At 36.4% G+C, this 22,660-nt stretch overlaps 1 protein-coding gene across 2 annotated transcripts in view; it reads left to right on the top strand.

The window, feature by feature from the left end:
• Positions 1–21,951, top strand: part of ACAA2 (acetyl-CoA acyltransferase 2) — a 28,934-nt gene extending 6,983 nt beyond the window's left edge. For both annotated transcript variants that reach the window (XM_004059409.3, XM_019013978.2), the window contains exons 2-10: positions 4,200–4,366; positions 7,736–7,864; positions 9,466–9,582; positions 10,896–11,043; positions 12,996–13,171; positions 13,799–13,928; positions 18,052–18,122; positions 20,089–20,243; positions 21,526–21,951. In XM_004059409.3, the coding sequence (XP_004059457.1) occupies positions 4,200–4,366; positions 7,736–7,864; positions 9,466–9,582; positions 10,896–11,043; positions 12,996–13,171; positions 13,799–13,928; positions 18,052–18,122; positions 20,089–20,243; positions 21,526–21,610 (1,178 nt within the window). In that variant the 3' untranslated portion in view covers positions 21,611–21,951. The remainder of the gene's footprint in view (positions 1–4,199; positions 4,367–7,735; positions 7,865–9,465; positions 9,583–10,895; positions 11,044–12,995; positions 13,172–13,798; positions 13,929–18,051; positions 18,123–20,088; positions 20,244–21,525) is intronic.
• Positions 21,952–22,660: the final 709 nt, after the last annotated feature.

Below are 22,660 nucleotides of genomic sequence, written 5' to 3'. Positions count from 1 at the left end.
TTCTGGCTTTGTTTTTTAATCTTTTTTTTTCATCTATTCTTCAGATTGGTTAGTTTCTATTTATCTATCTTCAAAGTCACTGAATTTTGGTTAATTTCTATTTATCTATCTTCAAAGTCGCTGAATTTTTCTCCTTTCATTTCTATTTTGCTGTTAAGCCCATCCAGGGAATTTTTTATTTCAGGTATTTTTCAGTTTTGGAATTTCCATTTTGGATTTTTATAGTATGTATTTCTTTACTGAGATGTCCTATGTTTTATTAGGAGCATATTTTCCTCTACATCCTTGAGCATAGTTATAATAGAATGCTATTTTAAAATCCTTGTCTGCTAATTTCAGTGTCTGGGTCTTCTTGGGATTGGTCTCTGTTGATTGTCATATTTTTCGTTTCCTCATATGTGGATTAATTTTGAATTGTATTATGAATATTGCAGATGGAACATTGTGGAGACTGGATTCTGTTATAATCCTGCAGACAGAACTGACTTATTGATTGGTTGGCTATTTATTTTTTGTAGACAGTTACTTTGCCTACAAAATCACCCCCATGCACCCCCGTGATAAACTGTGTCTCCCCTTGTAGTGGGCAGCAGCTTAAATCTAAGTTCAGTTTTTTAAGGCTTGGCTTAGGTGCTTGTGGTCTGACCTACACATGAATGGCTAAGGAGTCAGCCAAATATTTGGGCAGAGTTTATATGTGAAATTTGGAATCTCCCTCTATGGTGCTCCTCTTTCCCAGATTCTCCTTCACTTTCTAGTGGCTGTGCTTACCATGAATTTTATTATCTGATTCTTCAAGCCAGTAAGACTGAGTTTCTGAGTTCTAGCCATTCCATGCATCATGGACTGTTAGTCTTCAAGTTAGTTGCTATAAATAAATTGGACACTTACCCTGTTCTGTTCCCTTCCTCTTAAGTATCAACTCTTCTCCTTACCTGTCTAGTTTTGTTCATTTCCAAGACCGTCAGGTAGTAGTTGTTCTTATATATTGTCTGGAGTTTTTCATTGTTATCTGTTGGAGGGTTGGTCAGATAGGAGCATAGTAGGCCATGACCAGAAGCAGAACTAATGAAATTAGGAAGAAGGCATGGAAAGAGGAAAGAAGAATGAAATAAAGCAACCACTGATAGGCCAGGTGCAGTAGCTCATGCCTATAATCCTAGCAGTTTGGGAGGCCAAGGTGGGAGGATTGCTTGAGCCCAGGAGTTCGAGACCAGCCTGGGAAACATAGCAAGACCCCATCTCTACAAAAAAAAAAAAAAAAGGTAAAAATTAGCCAGGTGTGGTGGCACATGCCTGTAGTCCTACCTACTTGGGAGGCTGAGACAGGGGGATCACTTGAGTTGGGGAAGTCAAGGCTGCAGAGGTCGAGGCTGCAGGGAGCTGTGATCACATCACTGCACTCTAGACTGGGCACAGAGCAAGACTTTGTCTCAAAAAAAAGAAAACACTGATATAAAAATAGGCAGAGACTGTTAAGGAAGGAGGATGAAAGGAAACTTGAAAAGATTCAGGAAGGCATCATGGTACAGAATAACCAATTTACCAGAACAAAACGTTTGTAATGCACTCGACTAGTATTTATGGCCTTTTGTAACTATCTGAATTTGTATCTGTAAAAAACTGAGTGGATCTGTTCTAAATTATAGTTATATATATTGCTTCTAATATTCCTTTAAACTGCAAATTTCTCAAAATAGGAATGAAAAGAGAGGTTGAAATAGAAATATTTTAGGCTAGGTTTGGTTTGTTTGATGAAAGAGATCATAAACTGGAAGATTATACTTAGATACCAGTAGTGGTATAATGCTTGAATAGTCTCATTTGTAGATCAGTATCTTATCACAAACCCATTGCCGAAAGTCCCATAATTTCTTGACAAGATGTGGAAATGTGAGCTTAGATTGTCTTGGAGAGAATAAAGTTAGTATATGCAAAGTGCTAGCGTGAAGTCTATTCCATAGTAAGTGTCCCCTCTATGTTAGCTATAATATTTACCTTGCAGAGTTGCTGGGAAGATTAGCTTTTGTGTGGAAAGTGATAAAATGTCTAGTATTTAGTAGACACCTAATGAATGTCAATATGATGAAATGGCTATAACTGATGCTGCTTACTGATATGCTGGTTTTGCACTGTACAGCTCTAATGATGATGAGTGGGTACCACTCACATCATAATCATATATTTGTATAGTCACAAGTTTTTTTGGCAGATGGTAGTAGGGGATTGGGAAGGGGTGATTTTTGTTTATTTGTACAAGGACACCGATTTAACTAATAGCGATGCTGCAAATTTATAGTCTTAGTTTGTATTAATAGATGTATAGATAATTCCTCTGTATTCTTTGTGTTTAGATAAAATGCATGCTATTTTGTTATATTCTTATATTCTAAGGGACACATTTTAATAGGATGTTGGCAAACTACAGTGTCTTTAGAGGAAAGCAGTCAGAATTAATGTCAAATAAAAAACTATTGAAAGAATGCCTTTAATTTACCTGAGATGAGAGTCGCTAGGTTTGGGGACTTACAGGTTAGCTGACTTCAGATACTGGAGGTGGGGGATACACATATAGAAGGTAACCTGTTTTGCCCATTTTTTTTCTAAGAGTAAAAGATAATAGTTCAGGTTATTTATTTGAAGTCTGTAACTTGAGTCATCCTGTGACTCTAGAACCGGTTTCATATATAATTCAAATTCAAAGCAGCATATATTCTAGAAACTACATCACTATCTGTGTTGGTGCTTTTGGAGAGAACTAGAATTGGTGGATGGAAGACTTTGTAAGCTGAGTTAGTTCAATATAAAGAAATATCATTTGTTGGGGCCGGGAGTGGGTGACTCACGCCTGTAATTCTAGCACTTTGGGAGGCCGAGGTGGGTGGATCCCCTGAGGTCAGGAGTTCAAGACCAGCCTGGCCAACATGGTGAAACCCCGTCTCTACTAAAAATACAAAAATTGGCCGGGCCTGGTGGTGGGTGTCTGTAGTCCCAGCTACTCGGGAGGCTGAGGCAGGAGAATCACTTGAACCCGGGAGGCGGAGGTTACAGTGAGCCAAAATCGCGCCACTGCGCTCCAGCCTGGGCGACAAGAGCAAAACTCTGTCTCCAAAAAAAAAAAAAAGCAATATAATTAGTTTATGTTGTCCATTGACCAGCACACTGTTTCATGCGGTAGAGTATGCCCTCTTACTGAAAGTTTTCTGGCAGAGGTTTAGAGAGAACCTTTTTGTCAGGAATTTTTAGAGGTAGTTGTTATAGAGTGAGTGGTTGACCTCAGACAACCCTAAGGCACCTTCTAGTTTGGAGATTCTTTTATTCTAATACTAGGCAATATACTCCAGCACATAGAAGAAGGATTTTAGTTCTCAACATATGTTTCTAGCATTGTGAAGCATCAGAGAACAAGAAAGTTGTCTAACTAGAATGGCTTTACATCACAGTGTAGCAGGATGAGCCGCAGTCAAAACTCCTCAGACACCGGATTAAAGAAGGAAGAGGCTTTATTTGGCCTGGAGCATCCGCCAACTTGCTTCTTAAGAGCCGAGCTCCCTCAAAAAGAAATTCTTGGCCCTTTTAAGGGCTTACAACTCTAAGGGGTCCACATGAAAGGATGGTGATAGATCAAGCAAGTGTGGGGAACGTGACTGGGGGCTACATGCATTAGCTTACAGAGCAGAAAGTTTTGCAATGCTTTTTCATACAATGTCTGGAATTTACAGATAACACAAGTAGTTTAGGTCAGGGATTGATATTATTGTTGTTATTATTATTATTAGTAGTAGTAGTAGTAGTAGTAGTAGTAGTAGTATTTTAACTACCAGGGCCAGGTGGTGGCACCAGGCTATCTGGCTATTTATCTTACTTCTGTTTCTTTTTAACTTCTTGCTTTTTTCTTTTCCTCCTGTTTTATAAACTAGGCAAGGGGGGCGGGGTGCGCAGGAGAAGTGGTGGTCTTCTTCCTTAACAGCATGCAGTGCAGTTCTTGGTACCTGCGTGTAGGTAAAGATCGAACTGTCAAACTGGTAGTCCTTAAGACTCTGCTTCCATGGGTATGACTTGTTCTAGGTATTATTGCCTAACAGAAATTTCCATTATCTAATTTTAAATTGTGTAAGGTTTCACAGTGAGATTATTCGAAGCATTTAGAGGTATTTACTAACCTGTGATGGCTTACAAATCTCTTCTTGTTGCAATAGGTGTGTTTGTAGTTGCTGCTAAGCGAACGCCATTTGGAGCTTACGGAGGCCTTCTGAAAGACTTCACTGCTACTGACTTGTCTGAATTTGCTGCCAAGGCTGCCTTGTCTGCTGGCAAAGTCTCACCTGAAACGGTTGACAGTGTGATTATGGGCAATGTCCTGCAGGTTAGTAGGGTAAAGGAAGGTGTTCACTCCTATTGCTTCTTTGATCAGTTTCTAAAAATAATTCCTTTAACATATCATAATGGTAAACAAGTTAATAATAGTTATAGACTTTTTTTTTTTTTTTTGAGATGGAGTCTCGCTCTGCCGCCAGGCTGGAGTATGGTGGTGCGATCTTGGCTCACTGCAACTTCCGCCTCCCGGGTTCAAGCAATTCTCCTGCCTCAGCCTCCCGAGTAGCTGGGATTACAGGCGTGTGCCACTAAGCCCAGCTAATTTTTGTATTTTTAATAGAGACAGGGTTTTACCACATTGGCCAGGATGGTCTCAATCTCTTGACCTCGTGATTCTCCTGTCTCGGCCCCCCAAAGTGCTGGGATGACAGGCGTGAGCCACCACTCCCAGCCAATAGTTACAGACTTTATACGTTTGTAATTTGAGTAATTCTGTGACTCCAGAATCAACGGCATGCATAATTCAAAGCATCATATGTTCTAGAAACTGTATGTCTGACTTGGGATGCATTTCAGTGCTTCCTAAATAGCAGATTGACTTCCTTGGCTTACTTGAAGTTAATTGATCTTCTGTATATGCCACCTTAGTAAACCCAAGCCATTACAGCACACCTCCCCTAATTTTCTTACACATTGTAGGAGCTTGATCAGTGTTTGTTGTAAGAAATAAGATGCTTCCTTACCCTCTGTCTTGCTATGTGTGATGTACAAAATCAATCATTCATATGCAGGTAATTGAAAATTCAGAATTCCTTTAAAGTATACAAACATTTGTTGGATACCTAGTTAGAGGCTATTATAGGTGCTATGGCACCCAAGGTGGACCAAAAGGAGGTAATAATCTAATGAAAAAGATAAGAGAGAGAGAGATATATATATTTGATCAGTTTCTATGATATATCTTATGTATCATATATACACACACAAATATATATATGATACATATATTTAAAGATGTGAATGATGTGATCATTGCTAAAGGAAAGAGAATGACAATGGACACAGAAATCACTAGGCCTCGCATTTGAACGTGATGCTGTTCATCTTGCCATTGTGTATCTTCACATCCAGGAAAAGCAGTGACTTTTTTCCTTTGGCAGTTATGTCTGTTGAACCTAAAATATTTTCATAAAGAATTCTCAATGTTGTCTTTTGTTCTTTTTATTTTATTTTGTAACTTTTACCTCTGACCTAAAGGCATTAGAACAGATTGAATAGAAATTGGATACTTTCGTTTTTTGTGTTTTCTAGAATTTTGAAGGAAAAATATTTTTTTCCCAGCATGTATTCTCTCAAACTTTAAAACACAAAGTCACTATAAATAGTATCAGTTTCATTGTGTTTGTGCCTCTGTTCCTAAAGACAGTTTTTCTTGCGTTAAGTTTTCTGTCAGGCCAAGATAGAGTTTTCTTGTAAGGATGTTAAGTGCTTAACATAAATGTTTGGGGTTAGGCCTTTATGGTTAAGAGAGAACAGAATATGCTTCGAATAACATTTGACAAATACCACAAAGCTGCTTTTCTAATTGAGTTTAATATTATTAAATATCACTTGGAATAAATGAGTTTTCCTTATTTCATAGGAAACAATGAAATCCAATGTGGATTCTTTTTCTTTTTCTTCCCTAATTGCCCTGGCTAGAATCTCCAATGTTGAATAGAAGTTATAAGAAATGGATATCTTTGTCTTATTCCTGATTATAGGGGGAAAGCATCTGGCCTTTCACCTTTACATATGATGATAGATGTGGATTTTTTATAGATTCCCTTTGTCAGATTGAGAAAGTTGCCATCTGTTCCTAGTTTGTTCAGTGTTTTTGTCATGAAAGGGTGTTGTATTTTGTCAAATACTTTTTCTGTTGACTTTTTGTGTTGAAATCCACATTGGATTTCATTGTTTCCTAAGAAATAAGTAAAACTCATTTATTCCAAGTGATATCTAATAATATTAAACTCAATTAGAAAAGCAGCTTTGTGGTATTTGTCAAATGTTATTCGAAGCATATTCTGTTCTCTCTTAACCATAAAGGCCTAACCCCAAATATTTATCTGTTAATAATTTACACGAGATGATCGTGTAAATTTTTTTTATTCTGTTGATATGTGATATTTGACAAACCTTGGCAAAAGAATATCCACTGGCCAAGAATTTTTTTAATGACATTAATTTGTAAAATAAGATAATTTCATCTCAGTCAACAAATGAAACATTTAGTTAGTAGATTAATTGATGTTATTCTGAGTTCCTCCCAGTTCCATCTGCATTCAAAACCCTTAACTTATAAATGTGCTGAATTTGTCAAGTTTTGAAAAACTTGAAACCTACACAAAAGTTAAAAGAATAGTACAATGAACATCCTAAAACCCCGTACCTTGATAGACCAATGTTTTACATTTTGTCAAACTTGCTTTTGCTCTTGCTAACAGCCTCCAAAACAGGCTGTTAATGTTTTTGGTTGTTGTTGGTTTTTTTTTTTTAAGTCATTCTTTTTATTCAAAGTGTGGTTCTTGGACTAGCAACATCAGCTTCACCAGGGAAATGGTTAGAAATGCAGAATCTCTGGCAGACCTAGACCTGTTGATTCAGAACCTACATTTTATTATAACAAGATGCCCCCATATGCATTTTAAAGTTTTGGGAGTGGTGGTCTACTCCTACCTCTTACTCTTCTGACCAATCATTCATCTGTCTTCTCCCTAAGTATGCAGTCCTCAGCCTGTTTTACATTAGAATTACTTGGGATGCTTTTTAAAAGTGACTACTGATGCCCAGGCCCCACCTCCAGCCTTTCTGGTTTAATTGATTTGCTTAGGAACTTAAGCATGAGTATGTTAATAAAGCTTCCTAGGTTATTCCAGCCTGCAACCAAGGTTGAGAACCACAGCCTCTGATACTTCCTCTGTTAAGGAGCATACTACTTTAGGATAGCGTATTACATTTTTAAATAACTCTAATTGTTATAAATTTCTGTCTTATAGTAAGGACTTAATGGGATTTCTCTAAGTAGCAATTATCTTTAATATATTTGAAAACCAATTGACTATGGTTACACAACATTATGAATGTATTTAAATAATACCATTGAACTATACACTTAAAAATGGTTACAATGATAAATTTTGTTATGTGTATTTTGCCCCAATAAAAAAATAGAAAAAAACCCAATTGACTATAGTTTTTATTCAAATTGTAAACACATATTAGATATAATATGCTGTACTTAGATGCATTTGTCCTACCTTAGAGCCATATAGTTTATCATTTTTGATAGATTGCCAACATTTCCATGTATTTCGTGCTTGTTCTTAATTAGTAGATTTATAGAGGAAATTATTTTTCTTTTCCTTCTCTCTTCTAGAGTTCTGCAGATGCTATATATTTGGCAAGGCATGTTGGTTTGCGTGTGGGAATCCCAAAGGAGACCCCAGCTCTCACGATTAATAGGCTCTGTGGTTCTGGTTTTCAGTCCATTGTGAATGGATGTCAGGTATGGACATTTTTTTAAATTCTCTGAAAATATGTTAATAGTTACTAGAAGAAATGTCCCACTGCAATATAACACTTTAGCTTTAGGGAGGATTGCTTGAGCCCTGGAGGTCAAGTAAACCATGATCATACCACTGCACTCCAGCCATGGGCAACAGAGTGAGACCTTGTCTCCAAAAAAAAGAAAAAAAAAAAAAGCTAATAATGAACCTGAAAGTGCAATAAGCCTGTCATAAAAGGACAAATACTGTATGTTTCTACTTCTTTGAGATACCTAGCGTAGTCAAATTCATAGAGACAGAAAGTAGAATGGTGTTCCCAGGGACTGGTGAGGGAAAGTTAGTGTTTAATGGATATGGAGTTTCAGTTTTGCAAGATGAAAAGCGTTCTGGAGATGGGTGATGGTAATGGTTGCATCACACTATGAATACACTTAATACCACTGAGCTGTGTACTTAAAAATGGTTACAATGGTAAGTATTATATATATATATATATATTTCAATATTTTTAAAAGCTAATATGTTCATCATTCTTTTCGAGTGCTTCCTACATGCTAGGCACCCTGCTAGATTTACATTCAATATCTCATTTAATCTTACAACCATCCTATGAAGCAAGAACTATTATTATTATTCCCATTTTACAGGCAAGGAAACTGATTAAAGCCATTAAGGTTACTCAGTCATAGAATTTGAACCCAGGTCTGTGAGCGTTACCTGTGAGGCACTGAATAAAGACCGTGAGGCAAGCAGGAAATCTCAAGAATTTAGGAGAGGATAAGGAAATGTATTTTATTTCAAAGGAAGTGAATGATGCTGTTAGTAGAAGTACAAACTAGTTTGACCTTTTTAAAGGACAGTTGGTTAAATACATTTGTTTCTTTGAGCACAGAGAAGAGAGTAAAGTGAAATGCAATTTCATTTGTAAAAGTCTTCATTTTATTACAAACAAAATAAGAGCCAGAGGCTCTTATTGTTTATAATAATTGTTATAATAAACAATTTTCACATTAATTTGTTTCTATAACGATATATCTTAAATAGTGACCTCGGTTTTCCTAGTAATAATTTTAAGAACCATCAGGTTCATAGAGGTCATTATTTGCTCCTTTTCTGAGAAAGGCAAACAGTGGAAAGTGTTGGAAGAATGAAGTGGTTTCCTTTTTATGAGTCACCTAGATTGAACTAGTTCTTATAAATCTCTGTTCTTGTTCAGATACATCCATTAATGGGATAAATTTTTCTTTTGCCTTTTTAAAGGGTTTGTCCTTTATTATCTGCTGTACATTTATGCCAGATATTAATATCTGTTGATTTTCAAGATTTATATTGTGTTAAGAATTACTATTCTTAGCCACATGTAGGTAGGGCCTGTTACTCAGGCAAACATGATTGAAACCTTTTAGTTTTCTCCCCCTACATCTTGGTAATGGATACTTTAGCATTTGCTTTACAGTTACTTTAAAAGCGTTCCCTTTTGAGACACTGTAAGCTACAGTACAATATTTGTTAGATTTACCATTAATTTGTAAAATCAGTGTGTTTCTTAATACATTGGGTACGGTAAAAGGAGTTTTTATTACTGTTTGTTTTTAAATAGGAAATTTGTGTTAAAGAAGCTGAAGTTGTTTTATGTGGAGGAACCGAAAGCATGAGCCAAGCTCCCTACTATGTCAGAAATGTGCGTTTTGGAACCAAGCTTGGATCAGATATCAAGGTTGGAACCATAAAAATTTAAAAGAATTAGTTCTTATTAGCATTATATAAGTACTTTTAATAACATACCTTTTTATGGGAGAGAAAACTAATTTTGAAGCCAATTTCGTTGATGAGGATTGGCAAGATATGAATGATTAGAAGTTTGTAAACTATTTCAAAACTCTATTTTGGTGGTTAGTTTTGACATTTTAACCCATATGAAATTAGATTCTGTCTATCTCAGCAGACCTCTAGTAGTGTAATTATCCTGTGTAAGTGGCCATAGGCATGGGAGAGATGGAGGAAGGGAAGAAGTAGATTAAAAAGATAAAGAGTGAATTAATCTCACTACTAAACAATTAGTAATCTGAGTAATTAAATCTTTAACATGACTTATAGAAGTTTTATTTCTGGGACAGTCTCAGAATAGATTTCTTTATCATCACAGAAAACATCTTTGAATACAGATTATATTGTCCCAAATCAAACAAAAACTGATTCTTTTATCTTTGAGAGCTACAACTTGAGAATGATGGTACAATACTGATAAAGAATGATGTTTTCTTCTCATTTTCATATGAAAGGGCTACTGACATTTTATATTTTTTAGCATTTTCTATAGTAATGTTTGACTCACACTGTTCACCCAGTTTCTCACCTGGCCTTTTTGGAAGTTGAAAGGAATGGGACTTGAGAGAATCTATGCGGATTTTAGCCACCAAACACTTTTGAGATATCTTTTATAAAGACAGGTCAGTGAGTTAAATGTTGATGAGGCAGCAAAGTGGGGCACACTTACCAGAGACTAACTACTTGAATAATAATTAACAACCTTTCTGTAACTCTGGGAACCTGTCCCAAGTTCTTTTCAGCCTCATAGTAACCGATAGAACCAGCTATTCCTGTCACTGAGGCGCAGGATGAAAAAGAAAAACAGATAATACTCTTTATTACCGAGCTCAGGGCTGGTTTACAAAGATGGCTATAAGAAAACATTGCATGAAGACTCATTGTCAGGTTTTCTACAAAATATGACCTTGAGGATTTAATTTTTGATCGTAGAGTAACTTCTGTGATCTCACCATGCACGTCTAGTCCTGTTAGCTGTTCTTAGACCCCCACATTTAGAGAGGGACAGAGAATGTGTGCATTTTATTTTGTGACATTGCATGTTTTTAAAAAATATCCCATAACTGAATATGAATAGTGGTTATCAGAAAGTCTTAATTTTACTTTTATTTATTGGAAGTGTTGATTATTTAAAGAAATTATAACATACTACTTTTAAAAGGTAATGCCTTAACAAGTCACTTTATTAATGTCTTTTAATAGCTGGAAGATTCTTTATGGGTATCATTAACAGATCAGCATGTCCAGCTCACCATGGCAATGACTGCAGAGAATCTTGCTGTAAAACACAAAATAAGCAGAGAAGAATGTGACAAATATGCCCTGCAGTCACAGCAGAGATGGAAAGCTGGTGAGTGAAACTGGAAAGTATCAGTATCTATAGAATAAATATCTATAGGAAATATTTTCATCATTTCTATTATGGTTATATAATATTTACAAATCATACCTTTAAGAATTATTACATCTTTTCATTATTCCTTTGTCTTTAGATGATCAGATATTTTATTAATTATTGCAAAATTAACTAAGAATTTCTCTTTTGAAAAAGTTAGTACTACTTAAAAAGTGGTATTGCTACTTGACCCTAGATGGACCCTTGAGTTTTGTGCTGAACTGGTCCTGTTGTCAGTAGAACATGATGAGGAATACGATACACTCTGTCAGAGGTGATAGCTCACTGTGGCAACTGGAATATAGAGGATGTCCTCTCCCACAAGCCATATCATAATCATAAGAAGGGGTAATGTATTTGGAAAAGACCCACTGGGTCTTTTATGCTTTCCTTCTGCCACTCCTAATTAAGAATCATTGTACCTAACTCAGAGACTTAGAACTAGTCTGAGACTCTAGTTAGAGTGCCCTGGTGTAGCACAGCAGGTTGCTATAGAGCCGGTCCAAAACAGGCAATGTGACAGCAGTTCTTTTAGCAGTGCAGCAAGTTGAAGAAATGTGATATTTAAAAAATTAAACTGTTAAAGCAAGTGGAAACTCTTATTTAGGAATATTAAATGCTTGAAGTAATGAGGATAAAGTCCATCTTAGCATTTCAGAAGGATAAGTGGAATAGAGCTGATGCCATCTAAGTCATCTGTGTTTTTTTACTTATATGTTCATAGTGGAAGAGGATTGGTCTAGAAGTCAAGAGTTATCAGTTCTGTTTCTACTTCTACCATGCACAAGTTATCAAGCTCAGTCATATCATTTATTCACTGAACCTCTGTAAGATAGAGATAACAATATTTGCCTTCCCTATTTATCTAATAAGGTTGTTTTAAAACCAAATAAGGGCATATAAGGAAAGTATTTTGCCAATTGTAAAGTGATATGAAAATTAAGGTTAGTATTATTCCTGACCCTATTTCCAAAGCTATAGATTACTACAGTACATTCTAGTCAGTGGAGGTCAAAGTAGGTAAGATGTTTTGCTTATAATTGTATTAGTGATTGCTCCCATAATTTCTTCAGGTGCCTATCACTATTAAGTTTCAGTTAGATTACTTTGTGGCATAGACAACTTGGTAACTTTTTAATTGCTTATCTCACCAAAAGAAGTTTAAAAGGGGTATTAAGTCCATTTATTGCCATTACATCTATAGCTAACAGACAAATGCTGCTAACAGTCTTAGCAGTACCTGGTGAAAAAAAATTGTGGTTAAAAAAATATAATTTTTAAAAATATAATTTTTAAAAGATGCAAAATGCATCTACATAAACACCTGACAGTATCGTAAATCCTCCAATACGGAAGGTAAGTTGTGTAAGTAAATAGTAAAGACTCTATAATTTTTAAAAGATGCAAAATGCAACTACATAAACACATGATGGTATCGTAAATCCTCCAATATGGAAGGTAAGTTGTGTAAGTAAATAGTAAAGACTCAGGCTGAGCGTGGTGGCTCATATCTGTAATCCCAGCACTTTGGGAGGCCAAGGAGGGTGGATCACGAGGTCGTGAGTTCGAGGCTAGCATGGCCAACATGGAGAAACCCCGTCTCTACTAAAAATATAAAAAAAATTAGCCGGGCATGGTGGTGGGCACCTATAATCCCAGCTACTGGGGAGGCTGAGGCAGGAGAATCGCTTGAACCCGGGAGGCAGAGGTTGCAGTGAGCCGAGACTGTGCCGTTGCACTCCAGCCCAGGCAACAATGAGAGACTCCATCTCAAAAATTAATAAAGACTCAATATTAAAGTAGACTGTGAGGAAAAGGTAGATCAGAAATTAAATTGAATAATATGTTTGATTTATTTTCATGTTTCTCTCTTTTATTCTTATGATAGTCTCTCTACCATTTTTCAGCTAATGATGCTGGCTACTTTAATGATGAAATGGCACCAATTGAAGTGAAGACAAAGAAAGGAAAACAGACAATGCAGGTAGACGAGCATGCTCGGCCCCAAACCACCCTGGAACAGTTACAGAAACTTCCTCCAGTATTCAAGAAAGATGGAACTGTTACTGCAGGGAATGCATCGGTTGGTATCACCACACAGATTAGCTTGAATTCTTCCTGGTGTGTTCAACGAAAATAATCATGAAGTATCTTGTAAATACTTTTTATGCCAGTCTTTAGTTGTTTAGCTTAAACTAATAGTGTTCATATTCAATTAATTTAGGTTTTCATAGTCCCACACAAAATCTTTTCATATTTATATAATACTCTTCTGATTTCTTAATTTTTTCAGAACTAAGAAATTTCAGAAACAAATCTATCTGGCTTATTTTGGTTTTCAAACTTTTTTTTTTCTCATGCATACAGTTTATCGTATTTCTTCTTACATCTACTCACATCTAGATAAAAGTTTTTCCTTGACACCCTTTTCCTTGTTCTTTAGTAAAGTTGCTTACATCTACTCACATCTAGATAAAAGTTTTTCCTTGACACCCTTTTCCTTGTTCTTTAGTAAAGTTGTATTCTGTGCCTTAAAAAATCTCCATCCACCACAGTACCACTTTTCTAATTGTATCTCACACTGTGCACTGGCTTCCTATGTACTGCCATATTCCTAATACTACTAGTCCATTAGTTCAAACCTTGATCAACTGCCTTGATTAACTGGATTATTTTAGCCTTTAGTTAATCTAGTATTTTTATTTTCAAGGGTGTAGCTGATGGTGCTGGAGCTGTTATCATAGCTAGTGAAGATGCTGTTAAGAAACATAACTTCACACCACTGGCAAGAATTGTGGGCTACTTTGTATCTGGATGTGATCCCTCTATCATGGGTATTGGTAAGTTTATAGTAAAACAAACTGGTTCTATAATATTTCTGGAGGTAAGTCTTCTTTGGCATTCAGAGTCCTGAAAAAGTGGCCAAACCAAGGTCACCTGTAGAGAAAAGAAGATTGGTAATCAGTTTAAATAAAAAATCTTTATGAAGAACTGTCCTAGACACAATAGAAAAATAAAAAATCTTTATGAAGAACTGTTCTAGACACAATAGAAAAACCAAGACTGTGTAAACTCCATGGAGGAAGTAATCATATCTTAGTGTCCATTTGAGATTTAAAAAATCAACACACAGTAATCATATCTTATTGTTCCTTTGAGAGTTTGGAAATCAGTCAACACACAGAAAATAACAGAAGAATTACGTGATCCTGACAAGATAAAAGAAATTATGAGATGGGAGAAATCCTGGGGTGAAACAGAGAAGGCTGTATGGAGAAGGTGGTATCGCAGCTCCTTGCTCATTGTTTTACACACATTCAGTCTTCCCACGTCTCCAGTAAGGGAGACTTCTTTGTGAATGAGAAAATTGAGGCTTAGGGAGGTTGTCTTACAAGGTTCCAAATCAGTAAGTGACAGCCAGGGTATGAATCCAAGTATCTCTGAAATCAAGTGCTCTCTTCACTGTGAGTTAAACGCATAGTCTCAGGAAGTCAAAATAATATTCCTCTTGCTCAGGTGAGTATTAGCAAAATAAAGACTTATAAATAATTAGATTGGTAAAATACTAGCTGGAAAAAATTTGGAAGTCCATAAACATGTATAGTCTTGGCTTAAAATATTTGATTTAGAAGTAGAACAAAGAGCTTTTTGCTGGATGCACTCCTAGGAACCACACATGATGCTGAATTTTAATAGTTCCTGTCATTCTCTGGGGGAACAGGGAACCAATTAGGTGCCTCACTTAGAAAAATAAAATTTGGTGCTCAGTAACTTTGATATATCCCACCTACATATAACCTCCCACTCTAAGGAAAAGCCTGCTCTAGGGTATAGATTTTAGATTGTTTAGCACTTTTTTGAATAACTAAATTGTTTTCTGAGGTGGGTTCCAAGAGAGGAGGAGGAGAATAACCTGTTACTGACCTGCCATCTCAGAGATCCTTCAGTGTAAGCCTACAGGTTCTACTCGAACAATACCACTTACACTGACTTGGGATTAATACTCAACCATATTTGCTGCCATGTCCCTCAGAAAAGACATATCTCTGTATAGAGTTCCTAAGAAAAAAAGCTGGCATGTTCATATTTTGTCATCTTTCACTATGTGTCTCAAATTTATGTCGGCAAGAACTGCAAGATATTTTGACACATATGAAAAGTCAATCTTAAGCTTATTAGCTTTTGGCTATCCACTATTGGCAAAAGATAACTTTTGTCTTAGAAATGGAAGGTGGTGGAAAAATTAAACATCCGTATGTTGTTATGGCATTTATTATTTTGATATCTAGGGCAGTGGTTCCCAACCCCAGATGATTGTCAAAATCCACTCATAACCCCACACCCTTAGATTTTGTTTCAGTAAGTCCAGAGTGGAGCCCAAGAGCAGAGTTGGTTTTGTTTTGTTTTTTGTTTTTGACACAGAGTCTCACTTTGTCACCCAGGCTGGAGTGCAGTGGCATGATCTCAGCTCACTGCAACCTCATTCTCCCCAGTAGCTGGGATTACAGGTGCCTGGCTAATTTTTGTATTTTTAGCAGAGACAGGGTTTTTCCACTTTGGCCAGGCTGATCTCAAACTACTGACCTCAGGTGATCCGCCCACCTCAGCCTCCCAAAGTGCTAGGATTACAGGCGTGAGCCACCACGCCCAGCCCAAGAGCAGAGCTGGTTTTTTTCCTGCATACACCTAGATGCTTTTGATGATCAAACAAATGTATGTGACATGGGTTGGCTGTTTTATACTCCTTTTTCAGTTTAACCTTATTTAATAGGTTCTGGTAGATTAGCATAGCCAGTGAGCCAAGAAAGCGTTGTTTTCCTTCCTTCTGTTCCTGGGCCTGAATATTTGCCCTAAAGTACAAAGAATGCCACTGTGGTAGGATTGTCATTTTTCCTCAGGGCTTGAACAGAGCTGTACATTCCAGATGTCCCACAGTATTAGCTGCCCCCTTCATCTAGAAGTTTGGCTGTCACTTGTATATAGTGATGGGATTAAACAAAGTAACTCGTTGAAGCATCCCAGATGAATAAGTGGGGAGAATAAATTATTAAGTATCTAGTGGGAACTGGTTTGTTAATCTAACTTACAAGAATAGTGGTCCTCAGTTCTATGATTACCTAATGACTAGCAATCCTTAGCCCTGCAGAATAGCTGCAGACCAAAAAAAAGGGGGAAAGCCATGACTTGAAAAGAATAGTACTGGTTCTGAGGAAATACACAGCTATAGAAAGACAGCACTCCCTGGAACTCCTCAGGGGTGGCAATGGTAGAGGTTGGTGGGTGGAACTTTGAGCCTCTTCAGCTGGAGCAGTCTGGCATTATCTATTACTTGGCATCATATGCAAAAAGAATTCTGATGCTTAAAGAGAAAAAGGTGGAAAACCCATTCAGAGTGCTATTGATGAGTAGCTTGATGCCCAGAGAGATGCACAAAGTCGCACAGCTATTAGTGACAGGAACCAGGACTAGAAATAAGGTCTCCTTTTCCTAACAAGAATACTAAACCTTCCTGAAGTCCCAGTAAATAACAGTGGTGTGGGAAGACTCCTTTAAAAATCGAGTTATGGCCTAGCATATTGTTACGGTGGATTCTGAGTTAAAGTGAAAGTACGAGTCATGCTTGCTGTGTTGTTTATGCAGACAAGGAAGTGTGTACAGTGGTCTGAACATTGTCCACCTTTTATGTGTCTGTCACCACTGTTGGCTACTTCATCCCCTGACCAGGCTGGATAACTGATGCTTTACTACTGACTACCCATCTCATTTTCATAATTTCGTGCTTTAGACATACAAAGAGAATCTGGAATCAGATCCTGTAGTAAATCAGTAGCCACATGAAACTGGCATTTTAAATTGAAGTGCATTAACTGGATAGTCCTAATCAATAAGCACATGGTTTGTTGTCCAAAGAGCATTTTAACTACGTGACAAAATAAATATTATATTTAGGTTTCATTATGCCTTTCTTGTAAAGACTGATTTTCCATTTTATAAGGTAAAATGCTTGTGAAACTTGATGCAGAATATTTGACTACTTGAATTCAGCAGAACATACTACATATTTTTCTTTGTAGACATTTTTGGCAGTTTCTTTAAGAACAAGTCGAGAAGTAGATAATCTTCTCTACCCAAATTTTTTACCTTTTGAGAAAAAAATATGGATTTACTTAAATTATGAGCAATATTAAACTCTCATTACATCATCAGAAATCTGGGAGCTAAAGTTTATTTCAGAAGTCTTATTAGATGGAGTTGCATTTCTTAAATTAGGAGTTATGTTTTATTTAAATTTCCTGCCTACCCTTGGAGTTGTAAACATCACCTTACTTCATAAAACCTTCCCTGAAGTGCCTCATAGTTTCCCATCTCTCTGTGCCCATGTGGAGATACTGCTATTTCTTGTCTTTTATCCAAATGGGCCTGAAAATTCAGAGTGTAGCCACAGTAACTTCTGTGCTGTGAATGCATATGGCTTGGATCCCAAGAGAGCACTCAGTCTGCCTTGCTCTTTGATATCAATTATAATCTATTAATATAACTAAAATCCCATATATGGACTCCTTTGGCTGTTTTCAATCTTAAAGCCATTTATGGTAGAACTTTTCATGTAATTCTCTTATCTGCAGTTTGAATGTATAAACAACTTTTCACCTTGGTTCCATTTTATTTTTATTATTATATTTTTAGAGATGGGGTCTTGCTGTGTTGCCCAGGAGGCTAAAGTGATCCTCCCACTTCAGCCTCCCAAAGTACTGAGATTACAGGCATGAGCCACCATGCCTGGGCCCTTTTTCTGCCTCTTTATGGTCACTTCATTTAATAGGTACTATCAAGGTAGTAAGATTTGTGGCTACTAATAACTGCCGCATTATTTCTTACTTGGAAAGAAGGAGAAGCTTGATACATAAATATAAGATGACATTTATTTCTATATTTTTATAGAAGATTTTTATTATTATATAGGTCCTGTCCCTGCTATCAGTGGGGCACTGAAGAAAGCAGGACTGAGTCTTAAGGACATGGATTTGGTAGAGGTAAGTGTTTGTTTTTTTTTTTAACAACATGAATAAACCATGTACTTTAATAGCATAAATGACTTTAATTTGGTCTCATTGCTCTTTGAATTTCATTGTAGTTAGCCTTTCCAAATGATGTACATCTCAATAAATAGTACCTTCATTAGATGCCTTGTGTTGATACTTTTCCCCACCTGGTTAACATGCTTTACTTATATTTGAATATTCAAACTGCCTGATTTCTCTTACTCAAGTATAAATTCCTGGGAATTTCTTACTACTTTATAAAACTGTTACATTTTAGACTATTAACATGCCTGTTGAATATTAGATAAGGTGGGAGAAAAGTAACTTTAACTTAATAGATTAAAGTGAAAAAATATATGTAAAATAATTGACATAATAGAAAAGCAATATTTAGTGCCAAATCTACAAGTTTCTTGCCCTTCTCGCCAGATAGAGCCCCCTCCCTTAAATGTATCTTTGGCTTTTATACGATAGTTGTAGCTTGATTTGGGATGCACCTATCATAATTTTTGACACTGGAACTTAAATTTATTGAGTGATTTCTTTTTAAATGTTAGTATTAGAACTAAAGTGTCTTAAGCATAATTAAAAGAAGAGGTGGAAAAACATTTAAAGATGGTTATATACATTCCACACTTTTGGAATATTTGAAAATTTTAGGTGATTAAGCATGTGATGCCTGGCATTGGGAAATAACTAATAGAACAAAGGAAATCTATTTAACTTGATAGAGAAGGGGTAGGCACAGGTGTGATTTCCTCTATGATAATCTCTCACACAGGAAACCATGATTTCAGACAAATGGTTTATCCTTAAATCTCTTCCACTTTTAGCAGATCACAGTTCAGAGCCTCAAAGAGGCTGTTTAATTTATTATATTTGTGTCAGCAAATAGGTACCACTAAATTTCTCACTTTAGACTTCACATTTAAAACTATTAAACTATATCAACTTTGGGAAGTTGTTCATAATCATTTGGAAATGTATACATTCTCAAGGACATAACTCAGACCATAGTTTTCCTAGGTTCAAAAGCCTAGTTTCACTACCTATTCTAGGTCTCTTAGTACTTCCTTGAAGATGGCTCTGTATATAGAGTAGAAAGATAATGGTGGATCTAAGCACATATGAGGCACCATCTTGAGAGACCACATAGTATAGTAGGAGAGAGCACAAGACTGAATTTTATCCCAACTCTGCAAAAGTTACCTTTCTTAGAATGAGTTTTCTTATCTATAAAATTCCTGAATTAAGATCATATGATAATACAGTACTATAAACTTGAAGTAAGGTAATTGCCAGTTTGTGTAAGTATAACATAATACACTTTTCAGTTCTGCCACATTTCAACATAGTAACTGTTCCCTTTATGTACGTGGCTTTGAAGGTTTATTCTTTGTTGTGTGTCAGCTTCTTGGAAGGATAGCTCCTAGTACTGCATAATAATAATAATACTTGCAACCACTTATTGAGTACTTGCCATGTTTCAGGTAATACACTGGACACTTAATACTCATGATTTTATCTAACCGTGACAGTGACTCTTAGCATGATACCACAGTCACATGTTCACACGCGGAAACGTGAATTTAAAGAGTTTAAAGAATATGCATAAGGTCACACCCTAACAAATGGTATAGCCAATATTTGAACCATCCATCCAGTTCTAAAACCTGTGGGCTTTCTACAATATCCCACTGTGTCTGGTATGTGTCAATTTATGGGATTACTGAGAATTTCCTCTAAGGGATGCATTTGACTAAAAGTATTACTTAGTAAATATACACATTTTAAACCTGATAGCTTTATGCAGAATGATTGTAGATAAAATAACTTTGTGACGTAATTTAAATAGGAAGAAACAGTAGACTTAGCTGTTGATAGGACTGGACCATTCTCATTTAAAAATTAGTTTGTGAGTAAGGATTTTTGTTAGTGCTCTAATTTTTGTTTTAAGGTGAATGAAGCTTTTGCTCCCCAGTACTTAGCTGTTGAGAGGAGTTTGGATCTTGACATAAGTAAAACCAATGTGAATGGAGGAGCCATTGCTTTGGGTCACCCACTGGGAGGATCTGGATCAAGAATTACTGCACACCTGGTTCACGAATTAAGGTATTTGCTAGAAATAGCTGCATTTCAGATTTGCTGTTTTTTTATAGAAATGCATGGATTTAGGTTTCCCCAGAACACTCCAACATTTTTCATTCTTCTTCATGTCTCCTGCACTGGCTGTTACCAGGAACAAGTTACTTGGGCAGTGCTTTTCATCTGGTCTCATAGATGAGTCAGTCACCTTGTCAGTGGCTTTGCACTTAAGAACCAAGCTCTTCCTCTGTGTGTCCAGTCTCTGTGCACTGTGTGCCCACTCAGCTTGTGTTCACTGCATGAGCAGATAATGAGGCCCTGCTTCTTATGGCACTTGTATTTTAGTGCCAGTTACAGGAGTAAAATAAATCTATTTTAGAAAAAAAAAGTACTGAGTGAGTACTGATCTAGATGCCATAATTTATGAAATCTAAGCAAACTGACATTTGGGTCTAAGTTTTTCTTTTCACTGCTTGCAGGGTTCCAGGAGGAACCTTTTGGGTGTTTGGTGCTTTTCAGTTTTGATAGATAGTACCAGAGGGAGGAGCTCTTCTATTTTTGGAATATTTTGCTCTGTAGAAAAATTGCAAACAAAACCAAGTAAGTCAGGCTGAAAAATTACTCTGACTCCCAGTTAGGCCGGGGGAAATGTGACTCTTATTTCACTTAATGATTCACTGAGTTGAAATAGGTGATTGCCACATACAAAAGTAATTCCTTGATAATTTTCTCGAAGTCATCATATTAGGAGTGAGGAGTACTTTAAAAGAGTCTAATTTTTATGAAAGGGACATGGATAGTTTCTAAATTATCTGCCCTTTCATAGGGACAAACTTTATTAATTACATTTCTTCTAAGGTGCCATGAGGCTCTCACACTATATAAATCAAATATATAAATCAAAGGAGCTTAATGTTCATCCCCTTCCCCAGCTTCCCATTTATCCAGTTACCTCCTCTTCTCACTCCTTTCCCGTAACACACACAAGCTTCTGTATGTGTTTCATATACCCTAAATCCACTCTATAACCCTAAATCCACTCATCTCCTTTTTAGTTTGCCTCCCTCTTCTGGTGTTTTTTGTTTGTTTTTTGTTTTTTGTTTTTTTTGATTAAAAACTTTCAGCTTTCCAAAGTCTGTTGCCTGTTGTAATTATACCAAAATTGAGGACTGGGGAAAAGATTGAGCAGATGAGCTGAATAAGGATGAATAATGTAAGGATGAATAATGCAGACGTGATTGTTATTAGTTCTATTTCATTAATCTGATTTTTTATTAGAGTAGATTTCAGTCACTGCTTTCTTTTTCAGGCGTCGGGGTGGAAAATATGCCATTGGATCAGCTTGCATTGGAGGTGGCCAAGGTATTGCTGTCATCATTCAGAGCACAGCCTGAAGAGACCAGTGAGCTCACTGTGACCCACCCTTACTCTACTTGGCCAGGCCACAGTAAAACAAGTGACCTTCAGAGCAGCTGCCACAACTGGCCATGCCCTGCCATTGAAACAGTGATTAAGTTTGATCAAGCCATGGTGACACAAAAATGCATTGATCATGAATAGGAGCCCATGCTAGAAGTACATTCTCTCAGATTTGAACCGGTGAAATATGATGTATTTCTGAGCTAAAACTCAACTATAGAAGACATTAAAAGAAATCGTATTCTTGCCAAGTAACCACCACTTCTGCCTTAGATAATATGACTAAGGAAATCAAATAAATGTTGCCTTAACTTCAGTTAATATTTTCCTGTCATTTATATTTTTAAAAATTTTAAATTGTGATAAGATAGATAGATACACATTACATAAACTTTACCATCTTAACCCTTTTTTAGCGTACAATTCACTGGTATTAAGTACATTCACATTTTTATACAAACATCCCCACTTTTTATCAACAGAACTTTTTCAGTCACCACACATGGAAACAATAACTCCTCATTCTCCTATCCCCCATCCCCTGACAACCACCAGTGTATTTTGTTTCTATAAATTTGATGACTCGAGGTACCTCATAAGTGAAATTATAAATATCTGTCCTTTCGTGACTGGCTTATTTTACTTTATATAATGTCCTCAAGATTCATCCACCTTACGGTGTAGCATGTGTCAGAATTTCCTTCTTTTTAAAGGCTGAGTAATATTCCACTGTGTGTATAAACCTTACTTCCTTTCTTCCCAGCTTAAAGGCCATCTTTCATCCTTTATTTTCTCCCTTTAAAATGCCCCCACAACACTTCCATTGCTTTATTTGTCTGTTCTAAGACTGGATATCTAGTAGGGCAAGGCCCTATTCTTGTTAACTTCATCATCAAAGAGCCATTGGAAATTTTAATTAAGATTAAATTGAATTTATGGGTTATACATTTATTGGGGGAAAATTTTTTTTTTTTTTGAGACGGAGTCTCACTCTGTCCTCCAGGCTGGAGTGCAGTGGTGCGATC

Source organism: Gorilla gorilla, chromosome 17 (genome assembly GCF_029281585.2).
Source record: "Gorilla gorilla gorilla isolate KB3781 chromosome 17, NHGRI_mGorGor1-v2.1_pri, whole genome shotgun sequence".
In the NCBI taxonomy this organism is placed as follows: domain Eukaryota; kingdom Metazoa; phylum Chordata; class Mammalia; order Primates; family Hominidae; genus Gorilla; species Gorilla gorilla.
This window is presented reverse-complemented; position numbering and strand designations above follow the sequence as displayed.